The sequence below is a fragment of the Rattus norvegicus genome, chromosome 10 (assembly GCF_036323735.1).
Source record: "Rattus norvegicus strain BN/NHsdMcwi chromosome 10, GRCr8, whole genome shotgun sequence".
NCBI lineage: Eukaryota > Metazoa > Chordata > Mammalia > Rodentia > Muridae > Rattus > Rattus norvegicus.
The window spans coordinates 36,516,133-36,536,473 of NC_086028.1; the positions used below are offsets into that span (position 1 = coordinate 36,516,133).

The window sequence follows — 20,341 nt, forward strand, 5'->3', positions numbered from 1 at the left end:
TTCTCATTTCACCTCCTGAGCCTACATTCAGTACTATTCAGTACCACAACCCTATTCTCAGAATTAAAGAATGAACAAACAACCACCTAACAGGATATCCGCCATTGACTGACAACACTTCCATTAAAAACAAACTTAAAAAATGGGCACTATAGGCTGGGCTCATCTTTAATCCCAGCACTCAGCAGATAGAAGGAGATGAATCTTTGAGTGCTTGAGGCCAGTTTGGCCTACATAGTGAGTTCCAGGCCAGCCACAAAGGCTACACAGTGAGTAGTGAGAGCCTGCCCCTGTCTGTCTGTCTGTCTGTCTGTCTGTCTGTCTGTCTGTCTCTCTCTCTCTCTCTCACACACACACACACACACACACACACACACACACACACACACACACCAAGAAAAGGTATTATAACCTCAGATAAACTACTTCTGATGGCACAGGTCTCTAATGCCAGCATTTGGAAAGCAGAGGTAGGTGAATCTCTGAGTTCCAGCCAGCCTGGTCCACATAGGAAGTTCCAGGCCAACCACATCCAAAAAGTAAGACCTTGACTCAAAATAAAACAACAAAAAACTTTAAAAATAGTTATTATAGTCAAGCTGTGGTGGCACACACCTTTAATCCCAGCACTTGGGAGGCAGAGGCAGGTGAATCTCTGAGTTCCAGGCTAGCCTGGTCTACAGAATGAGTTCAGGGATAGCCAGGGCTGTTACACTTGTGCCATCAGAAGAAGCTCATCTCAATTTCTTATAATACCTTTTCAGGGGGTTGGGGGGTGAAAGGCTCTCACTATGTAGCCTTTGTGGCTGGCCTGGAACTCACTATGTTACCCTGCTTCAATAAAATAAAAATCAATAAAGAAAGCTATTATAAAAGGCCAAGGGGAGGGCTGGAAAGATGGCTCAGTAGTTAAGAGCACTGACCAGAGAGGTCCTGAGTTCAATTCCCAGCAGCCACAGGATGGCTCAAAGCCATCTGTAGTGGGATTTGATGCCCTCTTCTGGTGTGTCTGATGAGTATAGCTACAGTGTCCTCATATAAATAAAATAAATATATAATTCTTTTAAAAATCCTTTTAAAAAAAAAGACCTAGGAGAGAGGGGAAGGTATAAATTATGTAATTATATGGTAAACTCAAAAGTAGAAAAAAAATAATAATAAAAAAATCACCCTAACAACCAAGAGGAAAAAAAAATCAAATTAGAAAAAGGCAAACGTAACAGCTCAAGCCGTTTACTCTTAGTCTTATCTCTGCTCCTTCTATCAGACAGATTTTTTTCCAGCTGCTACCACCCTGAACCACAATTACCAGTTCCATATCTGAACTCCCAAATGGCTCTAAACAATCCGAACTCTCTTATGCCCAAGGTCAGAACATAGATGTGCAACAGGTGCATGTTTAGCTTTGACCAAATTAACGAAGTACATGGGATACGGAAACTCCGGCTCTGTAATCCAAGCACTAGAGCAGCTGAGACAGGAGGATTGCCACAAGTTTCAGGCCAACCGGAGAAAAGAGCGAGACAGAGTAAAAAAACAAACAAAAAAGCCAATGAAATGTCTCCAGCACAGCCTAACATCCTGATACAATTCCTGCCACATTTCAAAATCCTGACAGCTCTGCTTGCTCGCAAGCTTACTGGCACATATACAGAATTTGTTATTTAAGTGCAATTCATAAGAAAAACCCACACAAGAAACATCTTTAGTTGTTTTCACCTTAAAGTGAGGGATTGCATCTTCTGTGCAAATGTCAGTGTCACAGAAGAAAATGTAGTTTACATAATCTGTTACTATAAACTTAAGAGACAATTCAACAACCTGTCAGTGATTCTTCGCTTCTCTTGCCCTGCCCACATAGCTGCCTACCCACAGACATTTTTAAGTCTTACAAAGAACCCTCTTTGTAAAGAAAACAGTAGTCTCCTCTAAATGCATTGTAACCAGCAATTTTAGTCACTGGCTATTTTCTCCAACTTCAAATGGGCACAGTAAGTACTTTAGTATTATTCTCCCTGTCTTCTTTCCATAAAGCAAAGATTTGTAGGCTAATTTGTAAGTAGGCAGAAAATGAGTCTTTATTATAACAATTAAAATAAGCTTAGCAAGTCGCACTGTAGGAAAGCTTCAGGAATTCTAGACAAAGTATCCAATTATAAGATATTCTCCCGCCAAATGATAAATTATAGTGCCAGATGTACACTTTCCTAGGGTTCAGAGAGTTGTGACTTACTAATGTCCTACATGAAGAGGAGAACCCTAGAAGTCCTAGCCACCCATGTATTTGGTTCTTCCACAACTGGAAAACTAAAAAGGACTGCCCAGGAACAGTCATAGGAAAATCCTTGAAGAAAGATCCCTGGAGAGATGAGCAAGTGCTAAAGGGGTCTGCCAAAGGGGAAGTCATTCATTCATCTGTGCAAACTCAAATTAATAAGCAGGGCCCGCCACCACCCCCTACACTTCGAGCCTGCAGACCCGAAATGAACCCTGCCCTCTAGGACACAGGACTGAGGTGGCGCAGAGCGTGATGACACCCAGACACTATGACCTCCATAAGGGAACTGATTTCGTCTAGGATTCTTTTTCTCCTCTTGTTTATCGCAGACGTTGCATACTGCAGGTGCTTACAGTCTGCAGGCTGAACCTATAAATACATATGAAACAGTCCCACCAGCGCTGGTCTGCAGGTGCACGTCCACCGCGGCTCCAGGGGCCAGGCCGTCATCTGCCACTCGCCGCGGCAGACCGGGTTAGGACTTGTCCCCGGCCCGAGCCGTGCCGTCCTCCCCGCCCCCGTGCGGCACTCACCGTTGGTGTAGGGAGACCCCGAGGCTGAGGCGGCTCCGTTCTGGGCCTGGAGGCCGGCTGCGGCGCCGCGGGCAGCCGGGATCCTGGGCTGGGCCATGGCGCCCGGGGATCTCAGGGTAGGACAGAGCCGTCGGGGTCGACCGCAGCGCCGATCCTAAGAGCTCCAACAGGAAAGCCGAGGGAAGGGAGCTGAAACTGGAGAAGCGGAACACGCGGGGGTGGCGCGTCAAAGTCGAGGCATGGCGTCTCGGTCTCTTCAGCCCGCCGGCGGCCACGACCCGGCCTGGGCTCGGAGAGGCTCCGGAGTCAGGCCGGCGGGGCTGCGAACGCCGGGCTCGGAGGCGGCAGCCGAACCCGGAGAGGAGGGAGGCCCTGGGCGGAGCCGCCGGCCGCGCAGGCACAGTGGGGACACGTGGCACTTCCGGTTCCGGCTGGAGGCTGCGGCCGTGCTCTCTGTCCCGGGGAGCTGCCCCGAGGCCAGCTGACAGTCCCGTGTCCTGGCCGGGAGGACCGTGCACAGACTCGCCTGCCACGTCACTGACTCCCGCCGCCCGCCGGAAGTAGCCTGTGTCACCACTACGAAAATCCCCGGCATGGAGAACGTCACCTTCTTGACAGACCGGGGATCTGAGGGTGGTGCGGACTTTTAGAGTCGATCGGGTGGGATAGGAGAAACCGGGCTCCTCTTCCGGGAATCTTTGAGGATTACCTGAAACGACCGATGTCATCATCTTCCGCTGGTGGCTCAGCGGATGCTATGCCAGGTGTAGAGTGCCAGAGAGTTTTAAAATGAGATGTTACAATACGTGTGTATGTCAAAGTGTCATGGGCGGGACATGGTAGCAATCGGGAGGTCGAGGCAGAAGTGTCGTTCTAAGTTCGAAAGTCAGGTCAGCCAGGGCTTGAGTAAAGACCCTGGGTCAAGGTTTAAATTTCTGACGACGTTAAGGAGGAAGCCTTTTCTTTTCATCTGGAGGATTAAGATTAATTTTGACATTAGCTTCTTCGTAGCATAGTCACCCTGAAGCCCATTCACCACACTTGGATCAGCGTAAGACTCGGTTTCTCAAAAAAGGGGTTAAGAGATGTAGGCTACTGGTAAAGAGTTTGCCTAACCTTGTGAGAAGAAGCCCTGAGTTCAAAAAATTAAAGGCAGTTTTTAATTCCTCCTCTGGGAGTCTACATTGAGGCGGATAATTCAAACTTACGTTCTGGGCAAGTAGTTTGTAAGTTGCTTTTATTTTTACCCCCAGACCTTGACTTTTAAGGCGACAGAGAAGTAGAAACTGGTTGGTTACGCAACATAATTAATGATATCAGTAGTGATCTTGGCTACCTTCACTCCACTTTGGTTTTTCCTGCTCCAAGCAGATGACAAAGTCCTCACAGATGTGTGCTGCTGATTGAAATGTATTAGGCCATGAGTTTCACAACCTCAGGGGAAAGTACATCTGACCTAATTCATTTACTATTTAATGCCTGCTACGAAGCATTACAGAAAAAGAGCACAAGCTAAAACTACTGTCAGACCCACGAAACAAGCGTAACTACATATACAAAATTATTCTAACCTGGTTTTATTAAATTTACCTCAAAACATACTAAAATATATTGGCTGTGAGTGGAATTCAACAATTAAAAAAAAAGATTGTTTTAAAGTTTATTTTCTGTGTGTACGGGTTCCTACAAAGGAGTATTTACACTATGTGTATGCAGTACCCACAGAGACCAGAAGAGGGCATTGTATCCCCTGGCGTTGGAGTTGACAGTTGTGACCTACCCTGATGTGGGTGATGGAAAAGGAACCCTAGTCCTGTAGAAGTACAGCCAGTGCTCTTCACTGCTGCGCCATCTCTCCACTCCCCCATCCCCCATTACAAGATCCAGGTAGGCTTTTTTAGGATGAAGATGATACTCTTTTGTTTGTTTTGTTTTGTTTTTTTGAGACAGTTTCTCTGTATAGCTCTTGTTTACTACCTTGTAAACCAGGTTGGCCTCGAACTCACAGAGATTCACCTGCCTTTGCCTCCTGAGTGCTGGGATTAAAGGCACGAGCCATGACTCCTGGTGGAAGATGATACTTTTAATCAAACTTTGTTTTTTAAAGATTTATTTTTTATGTGAGTACACTGCCGCTGTCTCAGACACCAGAAGAGGACATTGGATCTCATGACAGATGGTTGTGAGCCACCGTGTGGTTGCTGGGAATTGAACTCAGGACCTCTGGAAGAGCAGTCAGTGCTCTTAACTGCTGAGCCATCTCTCCAGCCCTTAATCAAACTTTCACCTAAGAATATCTATGATAAAATCTCAAACCAAATACCTAAAAACAGTAAAACAAAACAAGAACAACAACAACAACAACAAAAAAGAATGTAAGGCTTGCTTTAAAGAGAAAATAGAACTCAGAAACTGCCGAAGCTGCATGTGGTCAGGAGGAAAAAAAATGGCCTCTCTTCAAAGAGGTAAACGCTTAAGGCATGGTTTCCAACTTCTATGGGTTTAATCTTCTCTTTATATTCAACTCCTTTGGAATTATCTCGGTTTGTTGGCCTTGGCACGGTGGTTTGATTTGGTTAAATCAAAGCTTTCTTTGAACTTTGTCCCATTTAAGCAATATCTCTGCTCAGATTTTAAAAAGTAAACAACCCGATTGGTTAAATCAGTTAAATAGCTATAAATAGTTTACTAATAAGTAAACAGCTTTGTTCCGTTCCTAAATTTCTCTGTTGCTATTATGAACACACAAACTCCGGTTAAGATTCTGAGTGCAGTTTACCTTTCCGACTGGTCGGCTTTAAGAAACTGAGGAGAGGCCAGGCGTGGTAGAGCCTGAAATCCAGCCCTTGGGAGTGAGAGGCAGGTAGATCTTTATGAGTTTGAGGCCAGCCTGGTCTACACAGTTCTGGAACTGCTAGGGCTATGTAGAGAGACCCTGTCTCCAACAACAAAAATTCATTCTGCTCCAGGTTCAGACGTTTATTTGAAGAACAGTTTCATCCTCTGAAACTTACTTGCTGCTCCAATTTAGGAACAGTTCTTTGCCCTCATTTGCCTACCCCAGGACACCTGTTTGTATGTGATGTCAGCTGTTGTAAAGCACGTCACAGGTATGGTCATCACACCACAAGCCAGGGCGCTTTCTTGCTCATGGGGGCTTCTTTATGAAATCCCTATTCTCGTTACCCAGCATGTTGAGCTTAGCACCCTGCACAGGAACTACCGGGACGTTTCTCCTGAATTCTTCCTCCCTAGTCCACACTATAAGTTCCAGGTACAGACATTGCTGTACAGGTACTTCTGGTTCTCCAAAACATGTGGCCATTACTCCTGCCTGCTCAGTCAACCTAAAATTGCTCTCAGAGGTTTTTCTTACCTCCTGCTGCATAAAATCAGAAGCCCTGCCCCACCCTCAAAGCCCCTCATGACCCAGTCTTGCTGCCTCTGCCTTCACCTTAAGGCAGTGCCTCTCAGCCTTCCACTCTTAGACGACCCCCAGATTGAGAACCACTGAGCTAAGATGACTCATTGAAAAAAAATTCTAGCTGCTGTGAGGATAACTGATGGGAGGGGGATATAGCGATCATTTCCGGAATTTTAGTTTCTTTAAAAAACACAGAAATAAGTTTTGTTTTAATCCCAAGGGTGGGGTGTGGGACTGCTTTGTGGCAGCTGACTGATTTGCCTCGTGCTCTACCAGAGGCATGATTTTGCCTCCTGAAAATAGTTTCTGCGACTGTGTGCCCTTTGGAATTCTGGGAACTTTTTAGAGGTTATCTAAATGTGAGAGCCCTGAGAGGTGTAGTTAGCAGTTGTTCGTGGGGGTTGTTTGCACTTTGTTAGTTGTGCTCAAAGAAGAAACAAACAGAAATTAGATTCACAAATCTCTTCCCACGATCCTCCTTTCTTTCCTGTCTAGTGGTAGGGGGTGAAATGGGGAGAGGCAGGTAATGAGTAGGAAAAAAGAAGAACCCATAAAGTGGCAAAGACAGCTACAGAATGGAATGGCAAGCCCTGCGTTTACTGGGGAGCACAGACGACGGGACCTACAGTGCATCGTGTAGAACAGAGCCGTGTATTTGTTACTCCCGTTAAACTTCCGACTTTGCTATCTCTCTATCCCTGCTAACCACATGAAACCTTACAACAAAACGCTCTTTTTCTCGTTCTTGACTCCCTGTTTCTCTCTTCCCACTGACCCAACCAAGGCCCTGATTACCTCTCACCTGTCTCACTGCAGCTGCCTCTAGCCAAACTGATCTCAGCTTTCAGTTTGACTTAATATAACCTATGTGCTGTTACCATGTGAAACTGCCCCAAGCAGTTCTATGTTTTTCTTGTTTTGGTCAAAACCTCTAAAAGGTTTCTGGTTTTTTGAGACAGGGTCTCTCTAGTCCTGGCTGTTCTGGAACTTGCTAGCCTTGAACTTAGAGGTCCACATGCCTCTGACTCCCAAGTGTTGGGACTAAAGGTTTGTGCCATCATGCCTGGCCAAAACCTGTAAGACTTCGAGTTAAAATCCTCCATTGTTTCAAGCTAGTTTTTTTTTTTGTTTGTTTGTTTGTTTTGTTTTGTTTTTTTGGCTTTGGGTTTTTTGGTTTGGTTTGGTTTGGTTTTTCAAGACAGGGTTTCTCTGTAGACCAGGCTGGCCTCAAGCTCAGAAAGCCTGCCTCTGCCTCCCAAGTGCTGGAATTGAAAGGTGTGTACCACCATTGCCCGGTCCCACAGACTAGTTTAATGTCGTTAAGCAGTAATGCTTCCCAGTGCTGTTCCCATACTTTCTGTATGTCCTTCTGTCTGGTTTTAGACAGGGTCTCATGTGGGCCTGGTGGGCTTCAGATTTACTGTGTATTGGAGTGAGGCCGTCTATGAACTCCTGACCTTTCCATCTCTGCCTCTCAGCTGGGATTACAGGGGTGCACCACCAGGCATGTAATGGTTATTGTTTCTTCATAATACTGATTGCTTCTTAATATTAGTCCCAATTCTGCAGAAGCAGGAACTGAAGGCTGAAATGACTAGTAACCTTGGAAGTCCTGTGTGGGCAGACCAAGTGTTGTGTTTTACAACACTGTCCATGAAATAAAAACTGGTGATATGGTAATATTGAGATTCTTCTAAAATGATCTTAATTTTTATTTTTATGTTCTTCCAAAGCTTGAATAATAAAAATGTCTTCCTTCATTCAGTGTGGTGCACTTGTGGAAGTTAGATGACAACTTTCCCAGGAGTTGATTCTCTGTATTCAATCTGTGGGTTCCAAGGGGTAAACTTGTCACCTAACGGCAGATACCAAGGCTATGTAAGAGACCCTTTCTCAAACAAGACAAACAGGACCCACATTTTTTGTATGGTACAGGGGACTGAACCCAGGGAATATTATAAGCTAAGGCAGACGTTCTACCACTGAGCTCGGTTTTTAGCCAGCCCCCTATGAAAGGCATATTTAGGTGGAAATGAATAATGTAATATAGGCTTAAGCTTAAAGGTTAAGAAAAAGGGATGCTCAGAGGGAAAAACGAGACACATCCAAGATCAGGGGTGTGGGCTTCCCAAAGAATTGCAAGAAGTAAAACATACCCCAGTGTAAGCTCAAGGGTCACTCAAAAGATGCAGTTTTGGGCTGGAGAGATGGCTCAGTGGTTAAGAGCACTGACTGCTCTTCCAGAGGTCCTGAATTCAAATCCCAGCAACCACATGTTGGCTCACAACCACCTGATGCCCTCTTCTGGTGTGTCTGAAGACGGCTACAGTGTACTTATATATACTAAATAAATCTTTTTTTTTTCTTCTTTTCGGAGCTGGGGACCCGAACCCAGGGCCTTGCACTTGCTAGGCAAGCGCTCTACCACTGAGCTAAATCCCCAACCCCTTACTAAATAAATCTAAAAAAAAAAAAAAAAAAAAAAAAAAAGATGCAGTTTTAGGCAATAGATGCCAAGTTGGACCTGGTGCTTCAAGGTTGCAATCCCAGTTTCTCAGAAGCAAGGGCACGACTTGCCTGAGCAACTTTGTGAGATCCTGTCTCAAAATAAAAATAACAAAAGGTTGGCAGATGCACCTCCGTGGTAGACTGCAGCTCGCTATTACTGAGAGGGGAGAAACAGCCTAGTGGTGGTGGCCCACATCTTTAATCCCAGCAATCGGGAGGCAGGGGCAGGCAATCTCTGAGTTTGAGGCAGCCAGGTCTACAGAGTGAGTTCAAGGACAGCCAGGGGTACACAGAGAAAGGACCGTGTGTCGTCGTCGTCCCCCCCCCCCAAAAAAAAAAAAAAATCTCATATGCCTCTTGGGGTTGGCGTGAAATGGTCCGGGGCACAGTGATTGGTGGCAAGACCGCAAGGAGGCGGAACTGAGGGCGAGCTGGGCCAGGGAATTGCGGACTGTCACTAGCGAGGCACCCGCCGACCCGGAAGGAGCTGAGGAGAGCTGGGGCCCTGGCAGCCATAGCGCTTTGCACAGCCGGCTCAGAGCGTGTAGGACGGGCACGGAGCAGGGTTGCGTTCTCTGGAGTCGCAGGTGAGTGGCAGTGCTCTCGTCTGGGAAGAGAGCGGGCGACAGCTGTGGCCCTCCGGAAGGCCACTGTTTAGGCTGTACACTCACCCGGAGTGTCTTATCTCTGGTCCTTCGCGAATGGGGAGCCTGTTGGGGTTTTGTTTTGCTTTGCTTTGCTTTGTTTTTGCGGTGCGAGGGACGACAACTCCGGCCACCCCGTGGTTCTCGGGGTAAATAGTGGTTGTCACCCGGCAAGTATTTCAGGAAAGAGTGACAGTACCGCACTCGGGCCTCTTTCCTTCCCCTGAGCCTCAGTTTCCCCACTTGGTAAGATGAGGGAACTAGAGATCATTGACAGCTGGAGAGGCTGGGACGTCTCTGTGTTGTCCCAGTAAGTGTGGGGATAAACTGAGCCTCCTCATTCCCAGTACCTATCGTTTTCCCATAGCCCAAGCCCAGTTGAATGAAGGGGAAAGATAGTAATGGGAAAAAGTCAAAACTTTCCGACAGGATAAAATTAGTTTTGAAACGTCCAAGTGTGTTATCTGAAGGAATAAAATTCATCATGAGTTTAACGTATTGGGGTGAAGAAAATTGGACTTACTGTCACGTATTTGAACATTCTTTTTTTTTTTTTTTTTTGGTTCTTTTTTTTGGAGCTGGGGACCGAACCCAGGGCCTTGCGCTTCCTAGGTAAGCGCTCTACCACTGAGCTAAATCCCCAGCCCCGTATTTGAACATTCTTAAACCAAGTTTTGTGTGGGTGACATCCTACCCTGAAGATCTGTGTCCTTTGTTTAAATATTGGTCAGAGTAGTTGCAGAGAAAGAAAGAAGGTGCCACCTGTACAACACGGCAGTCTGCTAAGGAGACAGTCTTGTCAGTTATTTGACAGGTGACCAATAAGGGTGACTTTACAATTTGCCAAAGATGAGTGGCGTCAGTAAAACAGGGCAATGTGTGCCTGCCATTGCACCTTTCAGTACATTTCTGTTGGTGACCAAAATATTTTGACCTTTAAAAATTTATTTTGAACATAGGCAGGCACGCTGGCCCTATAATTCTACGTCCTCAAGAAGGCAGGGGCATCATCATTTGAGCCAAGACTACCTGGGAAGATCCTATCTCAAGACAGAAAAAATTGTTCCCAGTGTTAAGATACTCCCCAGGCATTCCTGAGTTTACAGAAAAGGGAAGTGTCCTCGTTGTCAAAATGTTAGAAAAGCGATTCTGTGATTTTGAAGTTTTGCAGTTTGAATACAGAGCACCCTGACCTTCCTTTGCCTTGTACTATTGGAGTAGAGATGCAAGCAGGACTTGACACAAAGTAGTAGTCTATGAGACAAGGAAATCACCACCACCTCATTCAGAGCTCACAACCTAGAGTAGTGACTCACCACCACGCCTCCGCCCCTCCTCTCAAGTACAAAGTTGGCTGAAAGTCATTGAAATTATCATTTTTTTTTTTTTGCAAAACATGATGAGGGTAAAGTTTCTCCATTTTATGTTGTTTTTTTTTAGAAAAACTTGGGTTATTGTTTTAAAATATTTTATTACATATATATTAAGAATGTGTCTGTATTGAAGATCATATCAGAGAGTACAGTACATGTAAGGTTTCTGAAATTAAACTCAGGTCATCACGCTTGGTGACAACACCTTTACCTTGTGAGCCTTGTGGATAGCCCTCTGTTGGTGTTTTGAGGATGGAATTTCTTGTCAAATACACCAGTTTGAATTGTTTTAGTCCACTAGAGGCAAGTCTAAGCTCATTACTCGGCCTCACAGCATTCTCTTTGTTGCTAAGACCAGGTCTTGCTTTGTCACACAGGTTGGCCTCTCTGAGATCCTCCCCTATCAGCCTCTCAATTGTTCTCTCTCTCCCTCTCTCCCTTCCTCCCTTTTCTACTATCCTTTTTTTTTTTAACATTTATTTATTATGTATACATCATACAGCTTTCTGCCTGCATGTATGCCTGCAGGCCAGATCTGATTATAGATGGTTGTAAGCCACCATGTAGTTGCTGGGAATTGAACTCAGGACCTCTGGAAGAGCAGACAGTACTCTTAACCTCTGAGCCATCTCTCCAGCCCTCTACTATCCTTTTGACAGAGGTTTTTGGTTTTTGGGTTTTTTGTTTTTTTGTTTGTTTGTTTGTGTTGTTTTGTTTTTCTTTTTTTCTTTTCACTCTTTTTTTTTTTTTTTTTTTTTTCGGAGCTGGGGACCAAACCCAGGGTCTTGCGCTTCCTAGGCAAGCACTCTACCACTGAGCTAAATCCCCAACCCCCTCTTTTCACTCTTAAAGCTACATTTCTTGTGGTTTTATCCTTCTTTCAACTGGGTGTCACTTTTCTCCAGAGGAAAGTACCCACTTTTTAAAAAGTACATGAATAAGGTAGTGGATGGAAATCTCTTACTGTTGGCAAATGGGTTAGAAAGGGTCACATGAATTAAAAAGTTTAATTCAGGGCTGGGGAGATGACTCAGCGGTTAAGAGCACCGGCTGCTCTTCCTGAGGCCCTGAGTTCAATTCCCAGCAACCACATGGTGGCTCACAACCATCTGTAATGGGATCCGGTGCCCTCTTCTGGTGTGTCTGAAGACAGCAACAGTGTACTCATATACATAAATACATCTTTTTTTAAAAGTTCAATTCATACAATTGCTTTCTATTATGGATTGAGGTGGGATTATTGTCCAATAAGCTGTTTTAGGATGAAAATGTGTGAGGCAGAACACTTCTGAAATTTAGTGTACAGAACATAGCCAGGGCAGATGGGGTTGTACCCCCCTTAATCCCAGCCCTCAGGTAGGGCCCGGCCTGGGGTCCATAGAAAGTTCCAGGCCAGCTACATAGTGAGACCCTGTCTCAAAACAAACAAACAAACAAACAAACAAAAACAACACAAACTTGGTCAAGCATAGTTTTACCTGATAGCACCTGCTGCCCTTGAAATTTGAATCTCCCATCTACCTCTCAAGTGCTGAGAGTACATACAGGCCTGTGTGCTCTCCCCTGCCTGGTTTATCTGCTGTCAGACTGCAAGCTAAGCAAGCACTCCCCTGACTGAGCTATGTCTCCAGCCTGGCCTTTGTATTTCTAGTGGTAAATTAGATTACAGACAGCATTCTATCTCTCTGTCTTGTATGTAGGGGAGGGATTGTATGTGCCGTGTTGAACATGTATGGACCAGAGTACAACCTGAGGAAGTCAGTGTTGTCCTTTGACTATGTGGGTCCTAGGCATTAAACTCTGGTCTGCTAGTCTGTGCCTTACTCACTGAACCATCTTGTTGGTCCTTCTTTTCTTTCTCTTAAGTTAGCATACAAAATAATGAGTTTTATTGTGATGTTTTTAAAGCTCTAGTTTATTGTATGGGTATTTTGCCTGAATGTATTTATGTGTAGGGATATTTTGCCTACATGTATGCATGTGTACTGAATGCATGCCTGATGCCTGTGGACCAGAAGAGGCCATCAGATCCCCTGGCATCAGAGTTACAGATGTGAGCCACCATGTGGGTGCTGAGAACTGAGTCTGGGTCAGAGAACAAGAGGTCTTAACCTCTGAACTGCGACCGCAGCCCCGATTTTGACATTTTCATCCTCGTGTATCTTGTTTGTGTTTGCTGTGCTGTTTTCAGTCATCATTGTTGTCTGTTAGAGTCAGAATCTCATTAGTCGAAGCTGGCCTTAATTCACTGTGATATATCAGGTCACAAATGCTGAACTTACAAATTACAGGCAAGCATACCATACCTAACTCTTCCTTTCAAGAGTGGTGGTGTACACCTTTAATTCTAGCACTGGGAAGTCAGTAGCAGGTCTCTGAGTTCAAAGCCAGCCTGAACTACACAGTGAATTCCAGGCCTACCAGAGCTACTCAGTAAAAAGAAAGAAAGAATCATGATGTAGTTCATACTGGTCTCAAACCAGGAATCCTTCTGCCTCAGCCTAGAGCTGTGATCAGGTGAGTGCCACACTGGTTGGTTTGTAGTGAAATTTCTGTGCCTGTGTTTGCAGGACTCTATCCAAATACTTGTTATGGTGACACTTAGTGACAATGTATTCATATGTAACATGGAAACAGGGCTGGCGAGATGGTTCCCCTGGTTAAGGTGCTTTCTGCACAAGTCTGGTAGCCTGAGTTCAAGCCCTGAGACCTACAAAGCTGTCCTTTGACCTCCACACAGGTGCCATGGCACACGAACCCCTATCCCCCCCCCCCACATACAGTAATAAGTCAGTAGATTTTAAAATGAGAACGCTATTGATTTTTTTCATATTAGAAGTTATTGAGTTGGGCACGGTAGCATATGCTTATAACATTAGCACGTGGAAAATGAAGAGGACCCAGTCTGATCTACATGGTAACTTGTCCTAAGGAAAACTAAAAACCTCAAGAGTAAGGATTCTGTTCCTTCATAAATGATTTGTAAAATTTTAAATTTGCTTTTATGTCGAATGATAGCTTTGTTGAACTAGACTTGACATACTGTACTATTCACCATTTTATAGTATGCAGAGTGTTCCCAGTACAGTCACAATGTTACACAACCTTCACCACTAATTCTAGAATGTTTTTCCTCACCTCTGAAAGTAACCCAGTTCCCATTAGCAGTCGCCCGGACTCCTCTCCCCCTTCTGACAGCACTAATCTGCTTGCTCTCAAGATTTCCCAGCATGGACATTCACCTACAGAGGTATCCATACAAGTTCAAGGAGACGGAGTTTTAAGCAGTGATTTGTAACCTGAGTTCTGTTCACTGCGCTGATTTTCATGTTACCTGAGTAGATTACATAGCCTTTTCCTGTTTGGTGTTCATGCAATAAATAAATCTGCTGACGTGGTATGTTTCCTTGTCAGTGACCTTTGCTCTTCACATGTCTCTGCTGTGTTCCTGGGTTGTGTAACCTGTTCCCAGGGCTCAGGTGTCTGTTTGTAGCTAAGTGACTTTATTCTTAGTTGAGTGTTTTTATTTTTACTTCAATTTGAACCAAACAGAAACAAATATTTCTATTTTAGTAATTCCTGACTTGTTTTGAGGAGTTAGTCAATTATAGTTTTATATATTTATAGTACTATAAATATCTGTTCTCAAGTAGAGTTTCTCTGTGTAAGTAGACAGTTTCTCTCAGGTTAGGTTTAATACCTCATGCAGGTAAATCCTTTTCCTTAAGACTTTCCTGTTCTACCCTCCACCATTTTTCGTAGCCTTCCCTGACAAACCATCATCCCAGTGAAGACTTTGCCTCTTGACTCAGTGTGCTCTGAATAGCAGTGCACTCTGCTCTTTCAGATGAGTCTGAGACCTGTCACCGTGGACGCTGCACCTCCTATCGTGCTTTTCTGCACTTTTCACCCCAATGTCTCTTTATCTTTCCATGCCTGACCTTAGAGCTGCCACCACCCAGACCAGAACTTCTTTGAACTCTGCTCTTCCTATTCTGATGCACCCTGGTCTGCTTCACCCTCTCCCCGTTTACTACAGCCGCACTTGTCTTCTGGTTTCCAGACCCTCCGTCTACTCTGTTGGCTCTGCTCTGTGGGAGGCCTGCCTTTGCTCACCTCTGCTCTTACCCCATTCTCCTGTCTGCTCAGCCTGGACTGGGTCAGCTCAGCCAGGGCTCTCACTGTCCCTCCCAGTGCTCTTCTCACGCTCTCTTCTCTCAGCTTCAGGGTCCCCTGAGAGCCCTCTCCCCTTTGCCTCTTTCCTCTGTCCTGGAAGTCTGAATTTCCTGAAGCCCAGCATCACTGAAGGTGGGGTGTGACGTGAGGGTGTTGAGGGTTAACGCATCAGTGCTGATTGGCACTGCTGGAAGTGTTTGTTAGATCTCCAACTTTTTTCCCCTTAAACTCAGTGCTGGCCTGGTGGTGGTGTCAAATAACTTTAATCCTAGCACAAGGGAGGTAGGGGCTGGCAGATCTCTGAATTCGAGGCCAGCCTGGTCTACCAAGTGAGTTCTGGGACAGCCAGGGCTACACAGAGAAAAACTAAAATAAGTGAATAGATAGACTCAGTGCTAGGGCTCAAGTCCTCTCCTTTCACGTCCGTGGTAAGCACGCTACCCTCGAGGTACATCCCCAGCCTTTTGAACAATCATTGGATCTGGTCCACCATTACAGTACCTGCCCTGTATATTTCAAAATTTCCTCACTCCCACTACTTTTGAGACAGGTTTCAAAATATGTGTAGCCCAAGCTGGCCTTAAAGTCAGTCTTTTAACTTAGTCTTCTAAACTCTGGGGTCCCAGGCATGTGCCGTCAGGCTCTGCTCCTCGCCATCCTTGGGAGTCAGATCCCTGCCAGCTCTGCAGGCCTCCCTCCTTTGACTCATACAGGACGGGTGCTCTCAGTGCAAGCTCCTTCTCAGACCTCATTAGTTTGCCCTCTTTCCCTCTATTATGTAACTCTCTGTCCTGGACCTCACTCTGTAGACCAGGCTGGCCATGATGTTCCAGAGACCCACCTGCCTCTGCCTCCCTAGGGCTGGGATTAAAGGCGTGCGCCCATGCCCGGCTCTTCCAGAAGTTTTTTCCTTTCAGTCAATCATTGTACCCAACCCTCACTCTTCCTGAAGAAGACAATCTTATTTTTCTCATTTCATTTCAAATGTAGTCATATGTTTAGACTTCTGCTATCTAACTCACGCTGGCCTGGGACCTCCCACCTCAGACTCCTCAGTGCTGGGATTTATAGAAGTATTCTAACATATCCCTTTCAGTTTTGGTTTGTTTTTTTTTTTAAATCTGTTTGGGGGCTGGAGAGATGACTCAGCAATTAAGAGCACTGATTGCTCTTCCAGAGGTCCTGAGTTCAATTCCCAATAACTACATAATGGCTCACAACTATCTATAATGGGATCCAGTGCTCTCTTCTGGTGTGTCTGAAAACAGTTACAGTGTACTCACATACATAAAATAAATTTTCGAAAAAAATCTATTTTACTTTTAAACTTTTAAATTTATTTTATGTATACCAGTGTTTTGCCTGTATTTATGTTACATGTTCCATGTGCCTGTAGATTTAAGAGGGGATCAGATCCTCTGGAACTGGAGTTGCAGAGAGTTGTGAGCCACCATGTGGGTACTGGGAATCAACCTGGGTCCTCTGCAAGAGCAGCCAGCCTTCTAACCACTGAGCCAACCCCAGCCCATGGCTCAAACTTTTGGAGAGAGGAAGAGGACCTCACTGTCCCTCTGTCTTTTAGCCTTGGTTCTTCACTCAGGGCTCAGTAGCAGCAGCCACCTTGACTGTGGGCACATCGTGTGGTGTATGCAGCCAGCCAGGCATCGTGTGCATGAAGGCCAGAGGATGCATTTCCAAGGTCATTTCTCACCTCCCACCTGGTTGAAGGAGGCTCTCTCTTGTTTCTTCTGCTGTGCTACCTGCCCCCTCCCCCCAGACTTGTAGGAAATTTCCTGTCTCTGCCTCCCATCTTGCTCTAGGAGTGCTGTGATTACAGATGGGTGTTGGGAGCACACTTGGATGTGAGGCTTTCGTGGCCAGCTCTTTTACCTGTTGAGCCTTTTCCCTAGTGGGGTGTGTGTATGTGTGTGTGTGTGCATGTGCATGCGCATGTGTGTGCTTACCTGGTCTTTACCACATGCCGGTATTTCAGAAGAAACTTGTAACCATTCCAAGTCACACATTAAATTGGAGATAGTATGGACTCTGCTTTACATCTTACAACACAGCTTCAGTGAAGGCCTCTCAAGCAGTCAAAAATTGCTTCTGTGGAACTGAAGTGGGCTATGACTTCTCTGCAGCTGCATTTGCTGTCACTAACGTCTTTCCTTTTTTTGCTACTCACTCTTCTGGTTCTTCTGGCCTTCCTGCATTCCATGGTCCACCCCTGTTTTCCCTAAAAGATCATGCCAAGTTTGACTTATTCATAGCATGTTGGTGGGTATCAGAGGCAAGAGAACTTTAAACAAAGACAGTAGAGAGACATTCCAATGACAAAGTATGGGTCACCAGTACTTTGACCCAGGGAAAGCTACAAGAAGGGAAGTAATATGTGTTAATTTTGGAAAGGTAGCTAAGAGATAAATAGAGAAAGTTCTAAAATACTGGGCCAGGAATTTGGTTGAATTATTTCTCAGCTCAAAAACTTGTGGAAGCTCTTCATCCATCATACAGGGTATATAGAGTGAATGAACAGTTTGTCACCTAAATTGTTATTCTGAAGTAGCAGGTAAAGGCTGAGACTGTCCCCAGCAAATATCTGTTGTCAGGCTGTGCAGCAAGTCACTTCCAGGATAGCATTTTGGCAGAGCTGCTCTGGAGAAGGTGAATGGGGGTGGGGACAGATTTTGAAATGATACTTTGTAGTTTAGAATGTAGCTTTTTATTTGGGGACTACAGGCATCTATCATTCTGCTGAGCAACACAAATTTCTTAACCCGGAGGCTTCTATGGGGACCAGACAGACTGTACTGCAAGCCCTGGATAGGTCTGTGGCTTAACTGAATGTGAGATGTGATTTAAACAAACAAACAATGCCAATCTCTGATGTAGCTCAATGATAGAGTGTTTGTCTAAGGCTGTGACTTGATCCTATGTACTGCAGGGGTAAAAGGTAATGATTTAAACATAGTATTTGTTTATTTTTATACTGCAAATTATACTTAGGACCCTCCTAAGTGCCTTTTAAGCTCTCTACCACTAGACTATATCCAGAACCCCCCTTTTGTTGGTTTGGGATTGGTCTCACTAAGTTTCCTAAGCTGGCCTTAAACTGTGTACTCAGCAGCTCAGGCAAACCTTGAACTTAAGATCCTCTTGCCTCAGCCTCCCAAGTAACTAGGAATGCAAGTTTCTGCCCATAGACCTGAAGTGGAAACTTAAGGGCTCTTTGGAGAGTCAGTTGTGTTGGATGGTGTTTTCCTGGGGCACACATGTGAAGGAGCGGTTTTCTGAAGTGGACACAGATGCTTTCATCTACTCATGAAGGAATGTTTCGCTGAAGCAGACACAGGAGAGAGGATGTTCTGCTAAAGCAGACACGTGAAAGGACATATGATGAAGGATTTGTTGCTAACAACACACATGCATTGGTCTACCTTACATTGCATAGTTGAGCTGCATTTGACAGGACTTAGGCTGATTAGATGCATATGCTGAGGCAAGACATGTGCTTTCTCTATCACTGTTGTTGTTATAAGAGAATCTTGTATAGCCCAGGCTGGCCTCAAATTAGCTATATAACCAAGAATGCTCTTGAACTTCTGGTCCCTGCCTCCATTTCCCAAACTCTGAGGGCACAGGCATGAGCCACAAAACCCCAAGTCCAGGGTGACCTGGTACTTAACTATGTAGCCAAGACTAGCCTTGAACTCACAACAATCCTCCTCTTCCTCCTTTTAGGTTTATTTAGTTTATTTTTCATGTATATGAGTATTTTGCACGTGTGTACCATGTGTGTGCCTGGTGCCCTCAGAGATCAGAGGTCAGGAACTGGCGTTCTGGGTGGTTCTGAGCTATTCTGTGGATGCTGGGAACTGAACCCAGTTACTATGTAAGTGCAACCAATGCTCTTAACTGATGAGCCATCTCCCCAAGCCTGTTGTTTAGCTTAAGTGCTGGGATTATAGGTGAGAGCCACCACAGCTCTGGTTGTAGGATGTGGTTTGAATATGCTTGGTCCAGGAAGTGGCACTATTAGGAGGTGTGGCCTTGTTGGAGTAGGTGTGGCCTTGTTAGAGGAAGTGTGTCCTTGTAGGCCTAGGCTTTAAGACCCTCTGTCTAGCTGCCTGGAAGTGAGTCTTAGTCACCTTCAGATGAAGAGTTAGAACTCTCAGCTCCTCCTGCACCATTCCTGCCTGGACACTGCCATGCTTCCACCTTGATGATAATGGACTGAACCTTTAAATCTATAAGTCAGCCCCAATTAAATGTTCTTATAGGAGTTGCCTTGGTCATGGTGTCTGTTCACAGCAGTGAATCCCTAACACATAGGGTTTTAGCAATTTTGTCCAAATTGCATTTGTTTTGTTTTGTTTTTTAAAAGATTTTTTATTATATGAGTACACCATAGCTGTCTTCACACCAGAAGAGGGCATCAGATCTGATTACAGATGGTTGTGAGCCACCATGTGGTTGCTGGGATTTGAACTCAGGACCTCTGGAAGAGCAGCCAGTGCTCTTAACCACTGAGCCATCTCTCCAGCCCCCATATTGCATTTGTATAGCTAGGTTTCGCTCTACAGCCCCTTTGAGAGAAAGAGCAGCATGAGTTATCCCTCTTGTATTCTTAGCAATGTATCTCAGGTCCTCAGTCTTAACAAAAGCTCAGAGAACACAAAGTAACATTCTATTGCTTCATGATTCTCTTTGGTAAAATATGGCATCTCAAGTCTCTTGAGAAGATAAACTTTTTCATGTATATTCTCTAAATACCAATGTCTTTCCATATTTTGTTTTGGTTTTTGGTGCTGGATCTTGAACCCAGAGCCTTGTGCATACCATGCCTACACCCCCAGCCCCTCCACATTTCAGTGTCCTTGTAATTCAGACAGTAATGGTAAGAGGATGTGTAACTTTGAGGTGAAGGGATTTTTTTGAACAGGGTTTCCTATGTAACCAGGCTGACCTGGAACAGTCTGCAGGCCAGATTGTCACTGAATTCAAAATCCTGCTTCATCCCCACCCACTAAGTGCTAGAATTCATGATAAGTATCCTGCTCATGGTTCTCATTCCTACATTACTGACATACCCATAGATTTTCCATGTGTTTGATCCAAATTGGGATTCTTGGGACACACACACACACACACACACACACACACACACACACACACACCACCAATAACAACAACAACACCAACAACAGCAACAACAACAACAAAACAAAAAAAAAATTGAGTTAAGTAGAAAAATTCCAGATACACAGGAGGCAGAGGCAGGATTGTAAGTTGTAAGCCAGCATGAGAAGTTTAGTGAGACCCAGCTCCCTGCCCCATATTAAACTATAGGGTTAGGTGTTGGTTTTTAACAAAATCTGAATTGTTCAATTTTACCGATGTAGATT

At 44.9% G+C, this 20,341-nt stretch overlaps 2 protein-coding genes across 2 annotated transcripts in view; one reads left to right on the forward strand and one right to left on the reverse strand.

The window, feature by feature from the left end:
• Sec24a (SEC24 homolog A, COPII coat complex component) overlaps positions 1 to 9,171 on the reverse strand; it is a 75,261-nt gene extending 66,090 nt beyond the window's left edge. The window contains exons 1-2 of the mRNA NM_001105780.1: positions 9,098 to 9,171; positions 2,812 to 3,566 (exon numbers count right to left, since the gene is read on the reverse strand). Of these exons, the coding sequence (NP_001099250.1) occupies positions 2,812 to 2,908 (97 nt within the window). The 5' untranslated portion in view covers positions 2,909 to 3,566; positions 9,098 to 9,171. The remainder of the gene's footprint in view (positions 1 to 2,811; positions 3,567 to 9,097) is intronic.
• A 61-nt stretch (positions 9,172 to 9,232) lies between these two features.
• The window catches only part of Sar1b (secretion associated, Ras related GTPase 1B), a 29,645-nt gene continuing 18,536 nt past the window's right edge, over positions 9,233 to 20,341 (forward strand). Inside the window, exon 1 of the mRNA NM_001009622.2 lies at positions 9,233 to 9,330. The gene's annotated coding sequence lies outside the window, so the exon portion shown is untranslated. The remainder of the gene's footprint in view (positions 9,331 to 20,341) is intronic.